General features: G+C 36.2%; 2 protein-coding genes across 9 annotated transcripts in view; one reads left to right on the top strand and one right to left on the bottom strand.

Annotated features, from left to right (window-relative positions):
- CB1H4orf33 (chromosome B1 C4orf33 homolog) overlaps positions 1 to 8531 on the bottom strand; it is a 119957-nt gene extending 111426 nt beyond the window's left edge. For all 6 annotated transcript variants that reach the window (XR_014137620.1, XR_013555145.2, XR_013555146.2 and 3 more), the window contains exon 1: positions 8294 to 8531. The gene's annotated coding sequence lies outside the window, so the exon portion shown is untranslated. The remainder of the gene's footprint in view (positions 1 to 8293) is intronic.
- A 93-nt stretch (positions 8532 to 8624) lies between these two features.
- Positions 8625 to 19350, top strand: part of SCLT1 (sodium channel and clathrin linker 1) — a 219460-nt gene continuing 208734 nt past the window's right edge. For 2 of the 3 annotated variants that reach the window (XR_013555142.2, XR_013555143.2), the window contains exon 1: positions 8625 to 9205. Coding sequence is in view for 1 of the 3 variants with exons in the window: in XM_078445738.2 (XP_078301864.1) it covers positions 9172 to 9205 (34 nt within the window). In the remaining 2 variants the exon portion in view is untranslated. The remainder of the gene's footprint in view (positions 9206 to 19350) is intronic. The other variant, XM_078445738.2, reaches the window with a different exon arrangement.

Below are 19350 nucleotides of genomic sequence, written 5' to 3'. Positions count from 1 at the left end.
ATTTTGGTACTGGTTAAGTACCATCTTGAAGCATACAGGAAGAAATAAGAACAAATCAAGATGTTAGAAATGGTGATTAAATCTGATTCTGGTACCAATATGCCAGAGAATATGCTATTCTCATAACCTGGAGCTTTACAATCCTGGCAAAATATAACTTAGCGACTTGGAAGTTTTGGCGGATTCACTCATTCTCCACAGGACCATCATATCTACAAAAATATTGCACACATTAAAGGGATCTCTATCCTAATCAGTGGGTTTCCACTACAGAATTCTCAACGCCCAGCTATTCTAGGCAATCATCTCTATGTCTAAATGGAATTAAACCACACACAGTGATTTGCTCCTAAAAAGTGGCTTGTCACTTCCATCCACACATGGTGGGTCTTGTGGTAAGACTGACATGTACTTTAGAGTTTCAAATTACAAACTACTCTATAACTTCAAATTATAAAATGTAATCTTACTTAAAAGTTCAGAAGAAATTAAATATAAAAGCAGAGCTACTCTTGTTGAGAGTATAAAGTAGTGGAACTTCAAGACCTTCTATTAGCCTTTTTCCCTGAATTTCTTTGAGCAGTGTTTGAAAATTACTGCAAGAAATATTGACTAGACTTCTACCAGCAGGGAGGAGTGTCATGGATGACATGTCCAAGGGTAGCATGTAACTTTGGCTTTAATTGCATAAATGACTTTAGTTTCCTTATTAGAATGACAAATTTGTTAATTTGCTTAAAGAGCATTCCTGTTAATCTAAATGTACACAATGTTTATAACAAAATTAACCTAAAAATATGGTCAAACCCACTAGTTTACAATGTAATCTAAATATAACATGGGCCCAGACAAAAACAACACATTCTCCTTTCAATTTCCCTGGGATACTTAGAACTGTCTCCTGAACTGTCTCACTACCTCTCAATTTTTTTGTTTGCACATGTACTCATATGAAGTAAAGACAATTCAACTGTCCACGTCCTTTGTGATCTGTGCTAGTGTGCATCCCTGCAGCACTCTACTTCCTGTCACTCTCTACTGTCTATACATGATTCACAGCATTACAACATGTTTACTGTCTCTCCATTCCCAACTAGAATGCCTGTAAGTAATAGGAATTTATTATTTATTTCTTAAGTAAATAATCATTCTAGTCTCTGGATCCAAAATTTCATGATTCTAAGGTTTTGTGCAATAGAAATCAACTGTGTTTGTGGTAGCATTTCTCTTTCAACCAAAACAGTGGTAAGTAACTAAGATAATATATCATACCTAGAAACGTCCTTTCAATTTAATTTATCATAGGTGTATTGGGTGCCTGGGGGCTCAGTCAGTTAAGAGTCCAACTTCAGCTCAGGTCATGATCTCGCAGTCTGTGAATTCGAGCCCTACATCGGGCTCTGAGCTGACAGTTTAGAGCCTGGAACCTGCTTCAGATTCTGTGTCTCCCTCTCTTTCTGCCTCTCCCTCACTCACACTCTGTCTCTCTGTGTCTCTCAAAAATGAATAAATGTTTAAAAAATTTTTTAAAAAAGGTTTATTAACTACTCACTTTATTTCAGGTGACATACCAGGTGCTCAGGAAATAAAGTTTAAGTCTCTAGGGAGTTAGGGATGATTCTCATGTAGCTAACCAACCAGGTCTTGTATAACTAAACCAAACAGGTCTATTATCAATTAGTTCATTTTGCAGTCCAATTTAATAAGGTTGGATCCCTATACCAAAATATAAATAGCTTATATAGTATATTTAAATAGTATATGTTATATATAATATGTATAATACATAGTATAAATGGTAATATATTATATATAGTATATATAATATATACTATATTTAAATAGTATATAAAATAGTATATATATTTAAATATAGTTTGGTATATTATGTTCAAATTTAAATGAATCAAAAATTTAAACATAAAAACCATATTAAAGAATGGAAAAAATGAATTTTTAAAAAACCTTATAGTAGGAAAAAAAACCTTTTAAAATATAACCCCAGGAGCACCTGGGTGGCTCAGTCAGTTGAGTGTCGAACCCTGGCTCAGGTCATGATCTCACAGTTTGTGAGTTTGAGCCCTGCATCGGGCTCACTGCTATCAGCACGGTGCCCACCTCAGATCTTCTTTCCCCCTCTCTCTGTGCCCTTCCCTCGCTTACATGCTCTGTCTCAAAAATAAACTTAAAAAAATGAATAAAATATAACCCCAAACCCAAAAGACATAGAAGAGTGATACATTTGGCTGCATAAAAATAACAAAACCAGAAGAAGTCTGCCTACATCCACAAAAAAACAAAACAAAACAAAACAAAAAAACAACTACCACCATTACAGGGGCACTTGGGTGGCTCAGTTGGTTAAGTATCTGACTCCTGATTTTGGCTCATGTTATGATCATGACATCGAACCCCATGTCGGGATCCACGTCAGGCTCCGTGCTGGGCATGGAGCCTGCTTGAGATTCTCTCTCTCTCTCTCTCTCTCTCCCTCCCTCCCTCCCTCTGCCCTTCTCCCTGGATCATGTATGCTCTCTAGAAAGAAAAGAAAAGAAAAGAAAAGAAAAGAAAAGAAAAGAGAAGCCCACCATTACAAAATCAAAAGATAGTTTGGGAACAAAAACATCTTCAACTCATATTTTAGACAAATAACTAACTTCTTTGATGTTTAAAGGGCTCCTAGAAATCAGTAAGGAAAACATCAATATCCCAACAGCAAAATAGGAAAACACAGTTGACAGAAAGTAGATGCAAAATGTTCAACCTCACTTATGATAGAAATGCAAATTAAAACAATACATTACTATTTCCATGGATCAAAAAGTTTGATAACATGGTATGATAAAGAGGGCACTGAGAAATAATCACATATTGTTGTGGGGGCATTACTGGCACAGCCTCTGTGAAGAGCAATCCCTCAATATCTATCAAAACAAAAAAAATGCAAATATCCTTTGACTCAATTCTAGTTCTAGGAGTTATTATACCTGCACATATTCAAAATGACATAAGTATAAAGACATTCACTGCAACATTATTTATAATAACAAAATATCAAATTAATATCATAATTTAAATATCCATCAGTAGAGGACTGGTGAAGAAATTACACTATTATTAAGCAAGGAAATACAATTTAGCTATTAAAAATGAGGCGGCTCTCTATATATATATCTAAAATATATTCAGTGAAAAAAGCAAGGTGCAAAAAGCATGAATTTATTTCATTAAAAAAAAGGCTCTTTGCATATATACTTGTGAATGCATATAGTATCTCAAAAAGCATATACAAGAAACCAGTGATGACAGTGGTTACCTCTTTTGAGGGAATTAACTGCCTGAGACAAGACAGAAAGGGAGGTTTACTTGCAACCATTATCACTTTCTTTTAAAAAACTACCTGAATTTTATATCATGATAGGCACACATCACTATCAAAAAATAAATGAATCATTTGAAACTATTTTTAAAGTCCATTTTATGGCTGGATCTCTCAAAGACTATAGTGACCACCTCTTCTCTATAGACGCTTCTCTGACTACATATGCTGAACATTTCTAAAAAGTCAGAATGAACACTGGGAATATTATTGAAGGAATATATTCATTCAAGGTGATCACCAGTCTATTATGCAATTTCAGTGTTGGCTATTTAAACTTTTTTTCATTATTTTTTAATGTTTTATTTTTGAAAGAGACACAACATGAGTGGAGGAGGAACAGAGAGAGGGAGACAGAATCTGAAGCGGGCTCCAGGCTCTGAGCCCTCAGCACACAGCCCGACTTGGGGCTGGAACTCACCAACCGTGAGATCATGATCTGAGCCAAAGTCAGATGCTAACCCACTGAGCCACCCAGGTACCCCTATTAAAACTTTCTTAAAAGAATGTTTGTTAATCTGTGTTTTTCCACATTTTTAACCTCTATTCTTCAAACTCCTCTTTCATCAAAAAAAGTCACAATTTTTAAATTATTTTCATGCTTTATCTGTACTAGAGAAAAGGCCTTTAAAAGGAAATGAAGGGAGATAAAGAAGACAGAACCCCAGAACACTGAGCACCTGGAAGACGGAAAACATTCTGCAAAGGTTAAGTTACGGAAAAAAGGTGTTTTCTCTACAGAACGTTTTACAAGGAAAATTTCCAAATTCCTTTTTTCACGAAATTTTCTGTAGTTTCTCACGATAATTATTTTCAGTTTGCATTCTGCTTCCACTTGCACCCCTGCCCATTTACAGAGAAACGGAGAAAGAAGAAAGTCAGTCCGAAAGTGGGAGTAAACTATGCCAGCAAAAGCAGCGGAAAAATAAATTACCAGAGAAAAAGCCAACAAGACTGGTCGAAGGTACCAGTAATGACAGAGGAAACAGCGCATAACAAGGAGAGAACACAGACCCGGAAGCTCTTTTCTGCACCACACTCAGCTCACTAGCTTCTGTGGGGGTCTCGGGAGAGGGCTCAACCTTAGGCTCCGCCCAGCTGCCTACACATTCTGGGGGTGGGGCTCGGAGGACTGAGGCCGAGATGCCTGGTTTTTGCAGGAAAGAAAACTGCGAAAGACTACCAATGAATATCTGAACTTTTAATCTTTCCACTTAAGTTTGAGCAGTCTAGAAGGGGAAGGATGGGTAATTCAGCAATATAAATATTGTGCAACAATCTCAAAATGGATTATAAATCATTAAAATTACAATAGAACGAGGGCTCCTAGGTGGCTCAGTCAGTTAAACACCGATTTTGGCTCAGGTCATGATCTCATGGTTCACATATCCGAGCTCCACATCCAGCACAGAGCCTGCTTTGGATCCTCTTGCCCCTCCCTCTCTCTCTCTGCCCCTCCCTCTATCTCTCTCCCTTTCAAAAATAAACATTAAAAAAAAAATTACAATAGAACACATACAGCAATAATTCACTTAATGTAACTAAAGGCTAACTGGCCCTATAAGCAAAAATTGTAAATTAATTTTATATTACACTCATTATAAATAATATTACCCTAAATGTAAATTATATTACACTACTGGGAGGCATATACATAGTGGTCAAAGATTGTGACATTGGAACCAGACTGCCTAGGGTCAAATTCCAATTCAAGCACTTTCCAACTGTGATCATCAGCAAGTTACTATAAAAAGGATTTTAAAATAGGACCTAGCTTCAAAGGTTTTTGTGAGCGGATATATATATATATATATATATATATATATACACACACACACACATATATACACACACACACATGTGTGTGTATATATATATATATATATATATATATATATATATATATATATATTTAGTACAGTGCCTAGCATGTATGTAGTAAATATAAGAGATTAGCTGTTATTATTAAAGTATATAGGTTTGCTTAAAAAATATTTTTCTGTTGAAATCATTAAAATTACATCTTTCTTAAGTGGTTTTCCTTTAAAAAAACTAGACTTTGAGGTAGGAGAATCTAACTGATCCTTGAGATCATAAAATATGGTTAAGTGTTCTAGAGATACACATCATGGCTCTGGTTGGTTCAGTCTTAACTATCCGAGCATTTATCAATCTATTTTCCTTCATTTAGTGTCTCTTTCATGCCAGTGTAAACTTATTGTTTCTAAAGAGGATTAGACACAAACTCATAACACAATTTTGTGTAAAATTTTAAACTCAAGAAAAGGTGATAATTTACAGAACTACAATATTTCCAAATAATAGAAGCACTCTGTATTTTGGTTGCTGAGAGTTACCAAAATGTCTATAGGATCTATGGGTTTAATTCAGGAGGAGTCACTGCACTTGAACTTCATAGCTACTCTGAGAATACTGTGCATATGCTACATATTTAAGTCAAGTCACCACCATTTTCTCCTGCTCTGCAAGAGCAGACATTAGTATGTAGCCATTACTCAAAAATCGTAAAAATTGCAATTTCATATGGCTCAGCCTAAATTTATTTTGCTTATAGCATACTTTTAAAAACCTCTTTGGGGGAAAAACGGCTTTTGTATTTGTTTTACCACAACTATTATTTTTGTTTTATAAAAATCACTTTGGGTGGGAGAGGGAAATGAGGAGTTATTGTTCAATAGGTATACAGTTTGAGTTAGGTAAGATGAAAGAATTCTAGAGATCTGCTGTACAACAATGTGCACATAGTTAACACTACTATACTGTACACTTAAAAATTTGAGAGATTTCATATCATTTTATATTACAGAAATTATAATAATAAAAAAGACAAGCTTAAAAAGAGAGCTCCCAATTTCCAGGCCATGCTTCTCTTGGCTGGTGAAAATAAACATAATTATGAAGAGTTTCTTAAAAATCAGTTTTTTATGGAATTATACCAGAGAATGTTTCATACAGTTTTCACCCTAGCTTAAAGTTCCAACTTTGTATTCTTTATGATGCTTTCCATATAGTACTGGGTGCTCAATGTCAATTTATTAAATAAGTTAATATTAGTAAAAGCTATCAATTTTCAAGGGTTTTCTTTATTGAGGAAATAGATCTAGGGCTAGAGAATGGTTAAACACATACTAAGTACTTTTTTTCTCTCACTTCTCATTCCTTGTACTCAATTACATTAATACTTTCCAAGCACATCTACTGAATTCTTTAATTCCTTCTTCACGTATTTGTTGAGCCCTTACTGTGTTCCAGGCAGGAGCCTGGAGACAAACTACAAAACAATGCATGAAGCATTAAGGAAGCACCTTCCTTGGATAAAGAACACAAGGGAACCTTTAAAATCAAGCAACACTAGAGGCAATACTTTAAGGACAAGTGGAATCATCACAATTTTGTTTCATAAGGATGAAAAATTTTTTGAAAAAACTCCACTGAAATTCAGAAATTCAACTAGCTGAGTTTTGTAAACCAGCCCCCCCAGACAAACACCAAATCCCAAAACTACAGTTTGTATTGAGCTTGACTGTATAAACCAGATAGTTCAAGTACAGAGATAAAAATTCCAACTTCAGATATTTAATTTATGCAATGCAAAGACAATTCATCGTTTATATCCAGAAGGTACTCTTTGCCAGTACTAATATATATTAACATCTATAACTTCTACAAATGTAGAATTAAGTTTATTACTATTTGATGGCAAATTAAACTACAATATGACAAAATACAGGTTCAAATGTAGGAGAACTTAAAAACAAGTCCTTGAGGAGTCAGTGAAGAGTTCATGAAGAAAAGTCATACACCGACCTTCAAAAAAGAGTTGAAACTTGCCCACTCAATCTCTCCTTCCAATAAGTTTTTGGGTTAACTTCAAGACTACCAAAACCAGATCAAGTTCAATCTTCACTGACACAAAGCTAAACTAAACTTTTTTATGGTTATTAGATATACCTCCATATTTGCCAGCCTTTAGAGGAAGGGACCACCTCATCCCTTATAGGGAGTATGGAGAAAGCTTCAGGATTTCAAATACCTAAATGGACATAGTGGGACAAATTTTTTAAACTTCTTAATATATTCTGCTAACATTATATCATTTATATTGCATTATGAGTACAGAACAACAAAACTTAAACTGTTAAAGAGAAAGCCAAATGGAGCTACATCTTGACATATCTAGTGAAACCATTTCAATAAAACATATTTGGCAGAACCATAATCTATTAAAGCTAGCTTCAAGTTAATATTTTTGCTAGTGTTGAAACTTCCTCCAATAGTAAGATAAGGCTTATATCCAGACAAAATCAATTTTTAATTCTGATAATTGTAATTTACCCCGAAATTTAAAGTTTTGTCTAATTTTTTCTTGCAATACAATGTAACTTTTTTCTTCTTTTTTAAGGAAGCAAAGTATCTCTAAAGAAATAACTGCTGGGGCGCCTGGGTGGCTCAGTCCGTTAAGCGGCTGAATTCGGCTCAGGTCATGATCTCACAATCCGTGAGTTAGAGCCCAGCGTCGGGCTCTGTGCTGACAGCTCAGAGCCTGGAGCCTGCTTTGGATTCTGTCTCTCCCTCTCTCTCTGACCCTCCCTCGTTCATGCTCTGTCTCTCTCTGTCTCAAAAATAAATAAACGTTAAAAAAAAATTAAAAAAAAAAAGAAGTAACTGCTGAATTTGCAGGACCTTTGGAGTACTTGTAACTACATGCCTTACTGACACACAGTTAAATATTTAAAGAGGTGTTTCCTTTCTCTAAAGACCCAGAGGGGCAGTATCGTACTTAGCTTCTGGAAATCAAGTCCATACTCAAAAATCCTCCAGAAGGTCAGCCTTGGTGGTGGACTCTGAAGCCGCCAGCATGGGTTCTGCCTCCAGCTCCAGAAATTTACTTACTTTCCACTCACTCCTTTTGGCCAGCACGTTCTCCCAGTCCAGAAGTACTAGGTATCAAAGATCCCGAGAACATTTAAAATATGTATTTTATGCCCTACCTACGTTTACATCTTGGGATGTAAACACACATAAACACACACACGGAAACACTGTACTCCACCACAGGAAAACTGAAAGGAGCCAGCTCGCCCCTGCCACGCTAGTGGCTCAATTCCCTGTTATCCAGGTTATCGCAGCTCCGCCTATAGCTTGACAAATAGCCAATAGCGTGTAAAGACTCTAGGAAGCGCGATGATGTAAGCATGGACGTTCACGTAGTGACGCAGGCGGCGTTACCGTCTCCAAGGAGCGGTCCAGGGCACCGGTTTCAAAGTCGCAGGGCGGGCCGGGTGGACTTCCGCAGTTGGCCCCGGGTTTCCCCGCGGTCCTGAAGTCAACGCCCCCCCCCCCCCCCCACCCCAAACGCTCCTTCAAGGACGCCTCCACCCGGCCACCTGGCTGGCTTCCTTGGCTCTCTCCTAAGTGGCCCGACACGACCCCGAGTGACCTGCGGGACGTCTATATCCACCCGCGTCTCCTTTTTACCCGGCTGGGATTCGAGTGAACGTGGAACAAAATTCACTTGGCGGGTCCCCAGCAAACCTGAAACCTGAAGTCTGTCGCCTGAGCGAGGAGGGGCTCGGCTGGGACTCAGGAGAAGGCGCGGCGGGGCTGTTGACGCCGCGTGAGTAGGATACTGATTACACTGCTGAGTACTTGACAACCTCCAGCGTTGCTTTAGTTTAGCTTTCCCGGACAGCGAGCTCTCTGGGATTTTTTTGTTTTTGGTTTTTAAGAAAGTGAAGGTGGTAAAAGCTCCAGACTGAAATTGTATCGAAATGGCCACGGAAATCGACTTTCTGAGAGATCAAAGTAAGCTCCATATTCTTTTATTTGAGAATTCTTACATGTTTAATGTCGTCATCGCTAACCAACTAACATTTTTCGAATGCCTGTTCGGTGCATGGAAATTTGTAAAAAGTTAGCTTTACAAAAAGCTTGGTGGTATGCATGAGGATGTGTATGTACTTAAGCAGAACCGTTTGGTAAATCCTTGTACGTTCCTTTAGCTTACATGGAACTCTACTAGACACCAAACATGGTTGTTATGCTCCTCGCATAACTGGAGAAATTAGAAGGCTAATGTCCAGGAGGAGTTTCCAAGTTTGCCATTAGAACCTAGAGGCACAGTTCTGGCCATTTGTAAATAGATTTTTGTTGAACTACTCCTGTTTCAGTTATGCCAGACTCTGTACAGACATAGCTGCTGCTGCAGAGATGAGGAAGACAGTTCTACCTTCCAAGAATTTGAGAAAAGAAATGTGTAAATTCCGTAAATACACTGAAGTGGAAGCAACCGCTCTTTTGCCTCAGTTTCCTTATAGGGTTGTTGGAATGATTAAATGAGTATTAAATATGTAAAGGATTTAGCATACTATCTGACACATAGAGGTAAACAAATATTGACTATTACAGGATTATTATTAGCTGTGGTCAAGAAAGGTGTCATTTGGCCTGAAACTTGAAGTACTAATATGAATATAGATAAAGAATTGTGTAGGTATCCCAAAGAGAATAGTATTGCAGCTTTGAAGGAATTAGGAATATGTTTTGTGAAAGACTTGGAACAAGGTTGGCTTGTACGAAATGTGGTTTATATAGGCAAATAGCAAGTAGACCTAAAGGGAAGAATGGGGCTGGATGGTGAAGGGCCTTGGCTTCTGTGTGTTGAGTTTGGACCATAACACAGGTTATTGGAGCCAGGGAAAGGAATTCACTTGAGAGTAACATGATCGGATTGTGATTTGGAAAGCCTGGTGTGGCTGTTATGAGGAACATGCATTTTAGCAGAGTACAAGTTAGGTGACTATTGTTACCATTCACGTAAGGGGTGAGCTAAGGTAGTACGGTGAGATTGGAGATTAGGGAATTTGAGAGAAAGAGGTAGAGGGCAACTGAGATTTTTGTGTTAAGGAGTGGGAAGGTAGGAAAAAAAGTAGTAAGTTCCATTTTGAAAGCTTTATAAACCAGTGGTTAAAAAAAAACAAAAAAACAAAACAAAAACCAGTGGTTAAAGACTCAACCTCTAGATTGAGTCTGTCTAGGTTCATATCCTGGCTTTTTCTTTTTTCAGGTCTTTGACCTGACCTTAGCTTCGCTGTGCCTCAGTTTTCTCATTTCTAAAATGGGTATAATAGCACAATAACTCTCATAGGGTTGTAAGGATTAAATGAGATGATGTAAATTGCTTAGCATGATTTCTAGTCCATATTAAGTGCATTATGTATATTTAAAATTATTAATGCCCTGTAATGGTACTATATTATTATTTCTGTGTTTTAAGTGGGAATATCTCCCATCCCTAAGGAAGACTAGCTAGCCATCAGCTGAGTGGTGTGGGATAAGAACTGGGTGATAAGTAGTTTGGTTGGGATGGGGAGGGTACCTAAGTTACACAGAAACAATGAGTTTTAGAGGAATGAGCCAGCCATTTTTTCGTTTTAACTGGACCTAGTGTGCCATTTACAGCTGGGTAGATTACCCAGTTAGACAAAACACCTGGACACCACCTGAGGTAAATATAGATGGCTTGACCCTCTCCCACCTACTCTGACCTTCTCTGCATTAACTTCAATTGATCTTGATTGTCTCTTTTCATTTGTTCCATTTGGATTTGTTAATCTAGTTTGAGACAGTTTGATTTGGCATTTCTCAACTCGCAACCCCTGTGATAAAAGCATTAGCTTTACAACTAACTACAGGCAATTGCAGACCAACCATGCTCCTAACAAACTAGCATTTTTGTAGTATACCATTCTTCACCTCCATCTGAGAAGGGAAGTCTGATAGTCCTTAGGAAACTGTTCAAAGAGATACTTACTTATTAAGCTAAGGAATGAAAAAATCATTCTTGTGGTAGGAATTTGGGAAGTGGTGATTATTATTTTTTTTTATTCTTTAAGTGTTCTTCACGGAGAAGTTTTTAATTTTGACTAAATTCTCAATTTGTTCTTTTATGGATGTCATATCTAAGAAATCTTTGTTTAATCAAAGGCTGCAAACATTTCCTCCTATGTTTTCTTCTAGAAATTCCGTAATTTTAGGTTTTATATGTAGATTTATGATGTTTGACTTAAATTTTGTACAAGGTGCAAGATAGGGGTCAAAGTTCATCTTTTTGCATCCGGATACAATTGAAAAGACTGTCCTTTCTCCATTGGATTACCTTTGCATCTTTGCTAAAAATCAGTTGTCCTTATTTGTGTCGATCTATTTCTGGACTCTATTCTGTTCCGTTGATTTGTTTATCTATTTGAGTACCAGTATCCCAATGTTTTGATTATTGCAGCTTTATAGTAGGTCATAAAATCAGATGATGTTAGTCTTTCAGATTTGCTCTTTTTCAGTTATTTTGGCTATCCTAGGTACTTTGCACTTCATATGAATTTTAGAATCAGTTTGTCAATTTCTTCCAAAAAAGATGCTGAGATTTTGAGAGACATTGCATTGAATCTATTGATCAATATGTGTAGAATTCATATCTAATGATATTGAGTCCTCTTACCAATGAAAAGATATATTCTCTCCATTGATGTACCTATTCTTTTATTTCTCTCCGCAATATTTTGTAGTGTTTAGTGTATGGATTTTGCATATCTTTTATCAGAACAATTCCTATGTATTGTTTCTGATACTATAGTAAATGGTATTCTTTTACATTCAATTTCTGATTTATCATTACTAATGTACAGAAATACTTTTTCTTTTTGTCATATTGTATTCTGCAACCTTTTAAACCCACTTGTTCTAGTAGGGTTTTTTTTAGAGTTCATCAGATTTTTGATATATGGATGATCTTTTCATCTGTCAGTACAGTTTTACTTCTTCCTTTCCAATTTGGATGCCTTTCATTTCATTTTCTTGCTTTATTGTACTGGCTAGAACTTCTAGTATACAATGTTGAACACACGTGTTTGAAGTGGACATCCTTGTCCTCTTCCTGATCTTATAATACAAGCATCTGTCTTTCAGAATTAAGTATGATACTAACTAGATTTTTCTTAGATGTTTTTCAAGGGTTGAGGATATTCCTTTCTATTCCTGGTTTTCTGCGAGGTTTTTTTTTTTTTTTTTTTTTTTAATGTTTATTTACTTTTGAGAGAGAGAGAGACAGAGAGAGAACCAGCGATGGAGGGACAGAGAGAGAGAGGGGAACAGAGGATCCAAAGCAAGCTCTGCACTGACAACAAAGAGCCTGACATGGGGCCTGAACCCATGAACCATGAGATCATGACCTGAGCTGAAGTGGAACGCTCAACTGACTGAGCCACTCAGGCGCCCCATCTGAGAGTTTTTAATCAGAATGGATGGTGATTTTTTTTTTTCCTAATGCTTTTTCTGCATTTATCGAGAGGATTGTTTTTTGTTTTTTGTTTTTCACTTTTAGCTTGTTAATAGGGTGACCACTTAACATTGATTAATTTTCAAATTTTAAGCCTTCCTTACCTTTCTTTTGGAGATAAACTCCTCTTGGTCATGTATTATCCTTTTTATATGTTGTTAGGTTTGATTTTCTAAAAGTTTATTTACAATTTAATTTTCTATGTTCATAAAGCCTTTTTTTCCCCTTTAATGTCTTTGTCTGGTTTTGGTGTTAGGTGATGCTTGCCTCAAAGAATTTCTTGGAAAATATTTTGTTCTCTTTAATTTTCTGGAAAAGTTTGCATAGAATTGGCATTATTTCTTCCTTAAATGTTTGGTAGAATTTACCAGTAAAGCCAGTGGGACCTAGAGTTTTCTTTGTGGAAAGATTTTAAACTGTAAATTTAATTTCTTTAATAGATAAAGAGCTACTCAGTAGTCTGTTGTGTACTGTTGTATACAGAGCGACCCTCCACAGATTTCATATATCCAGAGTTCTCTCTCTGTGTAGCTTTCTCTCTCATATTTTGTCCTGCCAATTCTAATTCACTTGGTCTCCACCACTTCTTTTTTTTTTTTTTTTAACTCCTTTATTTTTTTTTATTTTTTTTCAATATATGAAGTTTATTGTCAAATTGGTTTCCATACAACACCCAGTGCTCATCCCAAAAGGTGCCCTCCTCAATACCCATCACCCACCCTCCCCTCCCTCCCACCCCCCATCAACCCTCAGTTTGTTCTCAGTTTTTAACAGTCTCTTATGCTTTGGCTCTCTCCCACTCTAACCTCTTTTTTTTTTTTTTTCCTTCCCCTCCCCCATGGGCTTCTGTTAAGTTTCTCAGGATCCACATAAGAGTGAAACCATATGGTATCTGTCTTTCTCTGTATGGCTTATTTCACTTAGCATCACACTCTCCAGTTCCATCCACGTTGCTACAAAAGGCCATATTTCATTCTTTCTCATTGCCACGTAGTATTCCATTGTGTATATAAACCACAATTTCTTTATCCATTCATCAGTTGATGGACATTTAGGCTCTTTCCATAATTTGGCTATTGTTGAGAGTGCTGCTATAAACATTGGGGTACAAGTGCCCCTATGCATCAGTACTCCTGTATCCCTTGGGTGAATTCCTAGCAGTGCTATTGCTGGTCTCCACCACTTCTTAGCTGCGTTTCCTTAGAGTCTGCTGAGTCTACTCAGTCACAGAGTCTGCTGAGTTATCCCTGCATTTTCCCTCTTTGTGCCATGGCTTGGAAAGTCTCTTAGGTCGTTAAGCTGGAGCAGTCATAGGGCTCACGTCATTTGTTTGCATCTCTCATCATCGTCTATTGTCTACTGTCTTGCAAACCATAATATCATTTATTTATTTGCTTTTGGTTGTGTTGAGTGGGAGGGTGGTCCTTCTTCATTCTGGACATAAGCAGAAGTCTTATTCAAGTTACCCTACTTTTGAAATCTGAAACACAAGTTTCTTCCACTGTAACTGTTCTTTGACTTCATCAAGAATTCTCTTCTTTGAACTCTTGATTTTCTTCTATTAACTCTTTCCCAGCTTATTTTTTATTACTTTCTTATACAGCCTATAACCATTACCCATTAGTTCATCTGTTCTCTTGTCAGTAAACATAATATGATTAAACTCTTGCTTCTCTGAGTAGCACATACTCAGTAATACCTAATCTCTAGATCAGTTTTTTTAGTTTGCTTTAACAGTTCTCACAACCAGCTGTTCAGTAGCCATAAGTAAAAATCTCAACTCTCTGGATAAGTGCCATCACAAACTCATGGTTAACTCATAACTAAAAAGTAACTGGGCTGATATTTGAACCCAGGCTGTCTAGTTTCAGTGTCTGTATTCTTAACTTCTACCCAACAAAGAAACTTGCAAAAAAAATGTGTGTATATATATATATATATATATATATACACACACACATATATATGTATATATATAAACCTATTTCACTTATGCATGTGGAAACTAAAATCCTAAATAAAAAATAAATCCAGCAATGACTGTGTGTACATACGTACATATATGTGTATATTGGGTATATACCCATAAAATAGTTGTCTTAATATTGGGTTCATCCCACCAATAGGTAGTTAGCATTAAAAAATTATTGAATACAATAAAGAAGAGTTAGGTTAATGGAGAAGCCATTAAAATATCAAATTGCAGATTAGAACACTCAGTATAATAGATATGTCAGTTCTTCCACAGATTAATGGTTAGATTCGATGCATTCTGAAATGGAGTTTTGACAACATGGTTCTAAAATCTAGTGGAAGAACTAGGGAATTGTAAACAAGGTGGGAAATTTTATTTGCCAGCTATTAAAACTTGGTATAAATATCCAATTATTAAATCAATGTTAGATTGTCAGATTGATAAATCATAAATCAGTGGAATAAATTAGCACAGAAAAAGACACATACATGAACACTTGTTATCTGAAAAAGAACAAACAATACAAATCAGTGGGAAAAGAATAGACTATTTAGCAAATGGTGCTAGGATAATTAGCTATCAAATAGGAAAGAAAAAATAATAAAGATACCTTTTTCACATATATAGAAGAAAACATCTGCAGGTTGATTGAAGAAGTAAATTCTCTTTAAACTTTCAGAAAAAAATTTAAGAGGGTGTCTTGATGATCTCAGGATAGGGAAAGATTTCAACAGATATAAACATTTTTGACTAGAAGAAAATACATACAATTAGAGTATTTTAGAGATAAAAGCTTCGATATTGTAAAAGACATCACCAATAAGTGACTAGCCCAGCTGAAGAAAGGGAGAATGTATTTACTAGTAAATATGACTGAGAATTGATTAGCCTGTCCAAAATTTAGAAAGATCTTTCACAAACAAAAATAAATTCATACTAATAGAAAAATGGTTAAAGAATATGACTAGGCCATTTACAAAAAAATAAAATTGAAGAACTAAAAAAAACGAAAAATGACAGTCTCCTCAGTAATTCAGTAAATGCAAATTAAATAATAGTGTGATAAGTACATATTGAATGAATGAAGGAAATAGTAGATTTAAATTATAGTAAAATTTTCTTCAGATTAAAGTCAATCTCTGAGGATTGAATGTGTTTTCCTCAGTAATCCACAATTGACTCCTGAACCTATTTTAATCACTGAGAACTCAGATTTAGTATTTTTTCTTATTTGAAAACCCTACTGGGTGGGGGGGGCGGGGGGTGGGAATGTGGTTTGTATTGGAATTACTATATCCATTACCATAACTCCAGCCTCTTTTTAAGACTCACAGGGAAGAAGAGTAACAGGCAGAAATTAGATCCTATATGGGGGTAAAATTGTAGTTCTGTGTGTCAAGTAACTATCTTAAAAGTTCTGTGGGTAACAATAAAATATGAGGATAATTTCTTTTAAACTCAATAAAAAGTTAACCATTTACAGTATCAGTACTCCATGATTACTTCTTTACCAGAATCACGTTTGTCATATTTCTCCACTAAATTATGTGTATTTTTAAGGAAGAAAACTATTATCTGAAGTTCCCAACATAGAGTGTATGTACTACCTGTGTGCATTATTATATATACATTTTTAAAACTTACATAGTTTGAATTCCATACATATGTATATGTAGTTATGCATAACATATGTAGCATAACAGAAAAGTAAAGAAAACAAATATAAAGCTAAGTGAATGATTACAAAGTTCATACTCCTATAACTGCAACTTAGGTCAAGAAATAGAACATTTCTGGGGCACCTGTATGGCTCAGTGAGTTGAGCGTCCGAGTAGTTCATGGGTCTTGTGGTCAGTGAGTTTGAGGCCCCCCACCGTCCAGCACTTTGCTGACAGCTCAGAGCCTGGAGCCTGCTTCCCAGTCTGTGTCTCCCTGTCTCTACCCCTCCCCTGCTCATGCTATCTCAAAAGTGAATAAGCATTAAAAAAAAAAAAAATTAGAAAAAAAAAAAAAGAAATAGAACATTTCCAGGTTCGCTTCTCTTCAAAGGTAATTGAAGACAATCAATATCTTTAATTTGCCTATGTTTGAGCTTTATATAAATGGAATCATAAGCTGTGTATTCTTGTTTTTGGCTCCTTTAACATTAATTATGTCTTTGAGATTTACCCACATTCTTGCGTGTAGATGTAGCTTGTTCATTTTCTCTGCTATAAAATATTCCAGTTTTAAATCTATCACATTTATCTGTTTTTCTTTTGATGGATAATTGCAGTTTCTGTTTGGGGGCCATTGAGAATAATGCTGTTATCAACATTTTTTTCATGGTCCTTGGTGCTCAAGTGTACACATTTTGGTTATGTATATTCTTAGGAATTATATATATGTTTAATTTTAAAGTTGTACTAATTAATATCCCCACCAGTAGTATACGAGAGTTCTAATTTATATTGTTACCAATATTTTCTAATTTTAGCTCTTTATTGTCATTTTAATTTGTATTTTCCTGATGCCTAATGAGGTTGAGCAGCTTTTCTATGTTTATTGGTCCTCTGAGTAACCTTTAGGTGAAGTGTCCATTCATGTCTCCTTCCACTTTTCTATAAGGTTGTCTTCCTTTAATTGACAGTTCTTGTATATTCTAGATACAAGACTTTTGTCTGTTACATGTGTTGGAAATATCTTCTCCATGTTTTGTGTCTTGTATTTTTACTCTCTTAAAAGTCTCTTTTTGTTAAACAAAAGTTCTTAATTTTAATGTAGTTCAGTTTATCAGTTTTTTTCATTTATGGCTAGTGCTTTTTGTGTTCTGATTAAAAAAAATATTCCCTACCCTAAGATTTTAAGATATTCTCTTTGTTCTTCTCTAGAATTTGTTTTGATATTCACAGATCTTCATTTCATCTAGAATTGATTTTTATGTATGTTTTATTTTTTATGAGGATATCCAGTTGACCTAGACCAATTTAAAAAAGATTATTATTTCCCCCTCATTGTAATTCAGGTGTTCTGTATGACATGAATATATTTTTGTATTGCTTGTTCTCTTCAATTCGTCAATTTTATTATTATTGTTTTTAATTTATCTTGAGAGGGAGAGAGAGTGACAGTAAGTGAGCAGGGGAGAGCAGGGAGAGAGAGATAATCCCAAGCAGGCCTCGCACTGCCAGCGCAAAGCCTGACATGGGACTTGAACCCACGAACCTTGAAATCATGACCTGAGCTGAAATCGAGTTGAGCACTCAACCAACTGAGCCACCCAAGCTCCCCTGTTTGAGTCTTTTAGATATATTCCTAGATAATTGTGGGGTTTTTTATATAGTATTGTAAATATTGTCTTTTATTTTCTAACTTTGTTGCCAGTATATAGAAATATAATTATTTTTTTTGACCTTGTATCCAAAAACCATGCTAAAGGTTATTATTCACTCTCTCTCTGTTTTAAATGTTTATTTATTTTGAGAGAGTGAGAGAGCATGAGCATGCATACAAGCAAGGGAGAGGCAGAGAGATAGAGGGGGAAAGAGAATCCCAAGCAGGCTCTGCACTAGCAGGGCAAAGCCTGATGCAGGGCTTGATCCTACAACCAGGAGATCATGACCCAAACCGAAATCAAGGGTCAATTGCTTAACCGACTGAGCCATCCAGGAACCCCTAAAGGTCATTATTCTAAGAATTTATCAATGTGTTCTCTGGGATCTACCTATACCTACACACTCATAACTATTGATAATGACAGGTGATTTTTTTTTCCTTTTCTGTCTTTATACCTTTTATTTTTTATTGTATTAATAATTGCATAAACTAGGACTGCCAGTAGAGTATGACTAAATATCAAGATAATTTGTCATTTTGTCATTACCAATTTCCAAGGGAAAGTTTTCAACATCTCATTCTTAAGTATGATGTTTGCTGTGTGTTTGTATAGGAATCCGTTATTGTATTAAGGAAATTAATTGCTATTCTTACATTCTGGAGGCTTTATCATGAATATATCTTAAATTTTATCATATGCTTTTACAGTAGCTTTTGAGATGATTGTATTTGTTGATCTTTTTTATGAGTTTATTTTCAATTTCTTTGGAGTGGGCTTATCTTTATTATTTCCTTCACCTGACATTCTTTCGGTTTAATTTCCTTTTCTTCTGACTTCTTGGAACGGACTCATAGTTCATTAAGCCATTTTTTTCTAGTATATGCAACTAAAAGCTATAGATTTCTTTTTGAGCAACTTTTGAGTTACTTTATTTTCACTGTCAGCTCAAAATACATTTAAATTTGTTTTGTAATTTCTCCCGTGACCTCTGGATTATTAGTAATTTCCGACTTGCATGCACCACACAAACACCCAACACTGTTCTTCTGTGGATCCATTCCTCCAATGGGTCTGCGTACCTCCATCCGGGTGCTGCAGGGCCCCTCCCACAGGGGACCACCGACGGCAAAGCAAGCCCCTCCTGACCCTGTGCACCTTGCGGATCCACCCCAGCTGTTACGCCAGATCCCATAGAAGCAGCACCACAAGCCTGGCAGTGTGCAAGCAGCCCAGACAGGGGCCACACCACTCCACAGTGAGTCCTGCCCCTGGGAGAGGGGAAGATAAGGTACACACCAGTCTGACTGTGGCCCCAGCCGTGGGCT

This window comes from Panthera onca, chromosome B1, assembly GCF_046562875.1.
Source record: "Panthera onca isolate mPanOnc1 chromosome B1, mPanOnc1 haplotype 2, whole genome shotgun sequence".
NCBI lineage: Eukaryota > Metazoa > Chordata > Mammalia > Carnivora > Felidae > Panthera > Panthera onca.
The sequence above is the reverse complement of the archived record's forward strand: the minus strand, read 5'-3'. Positions and strand labels throughout refer to the sequence as shown.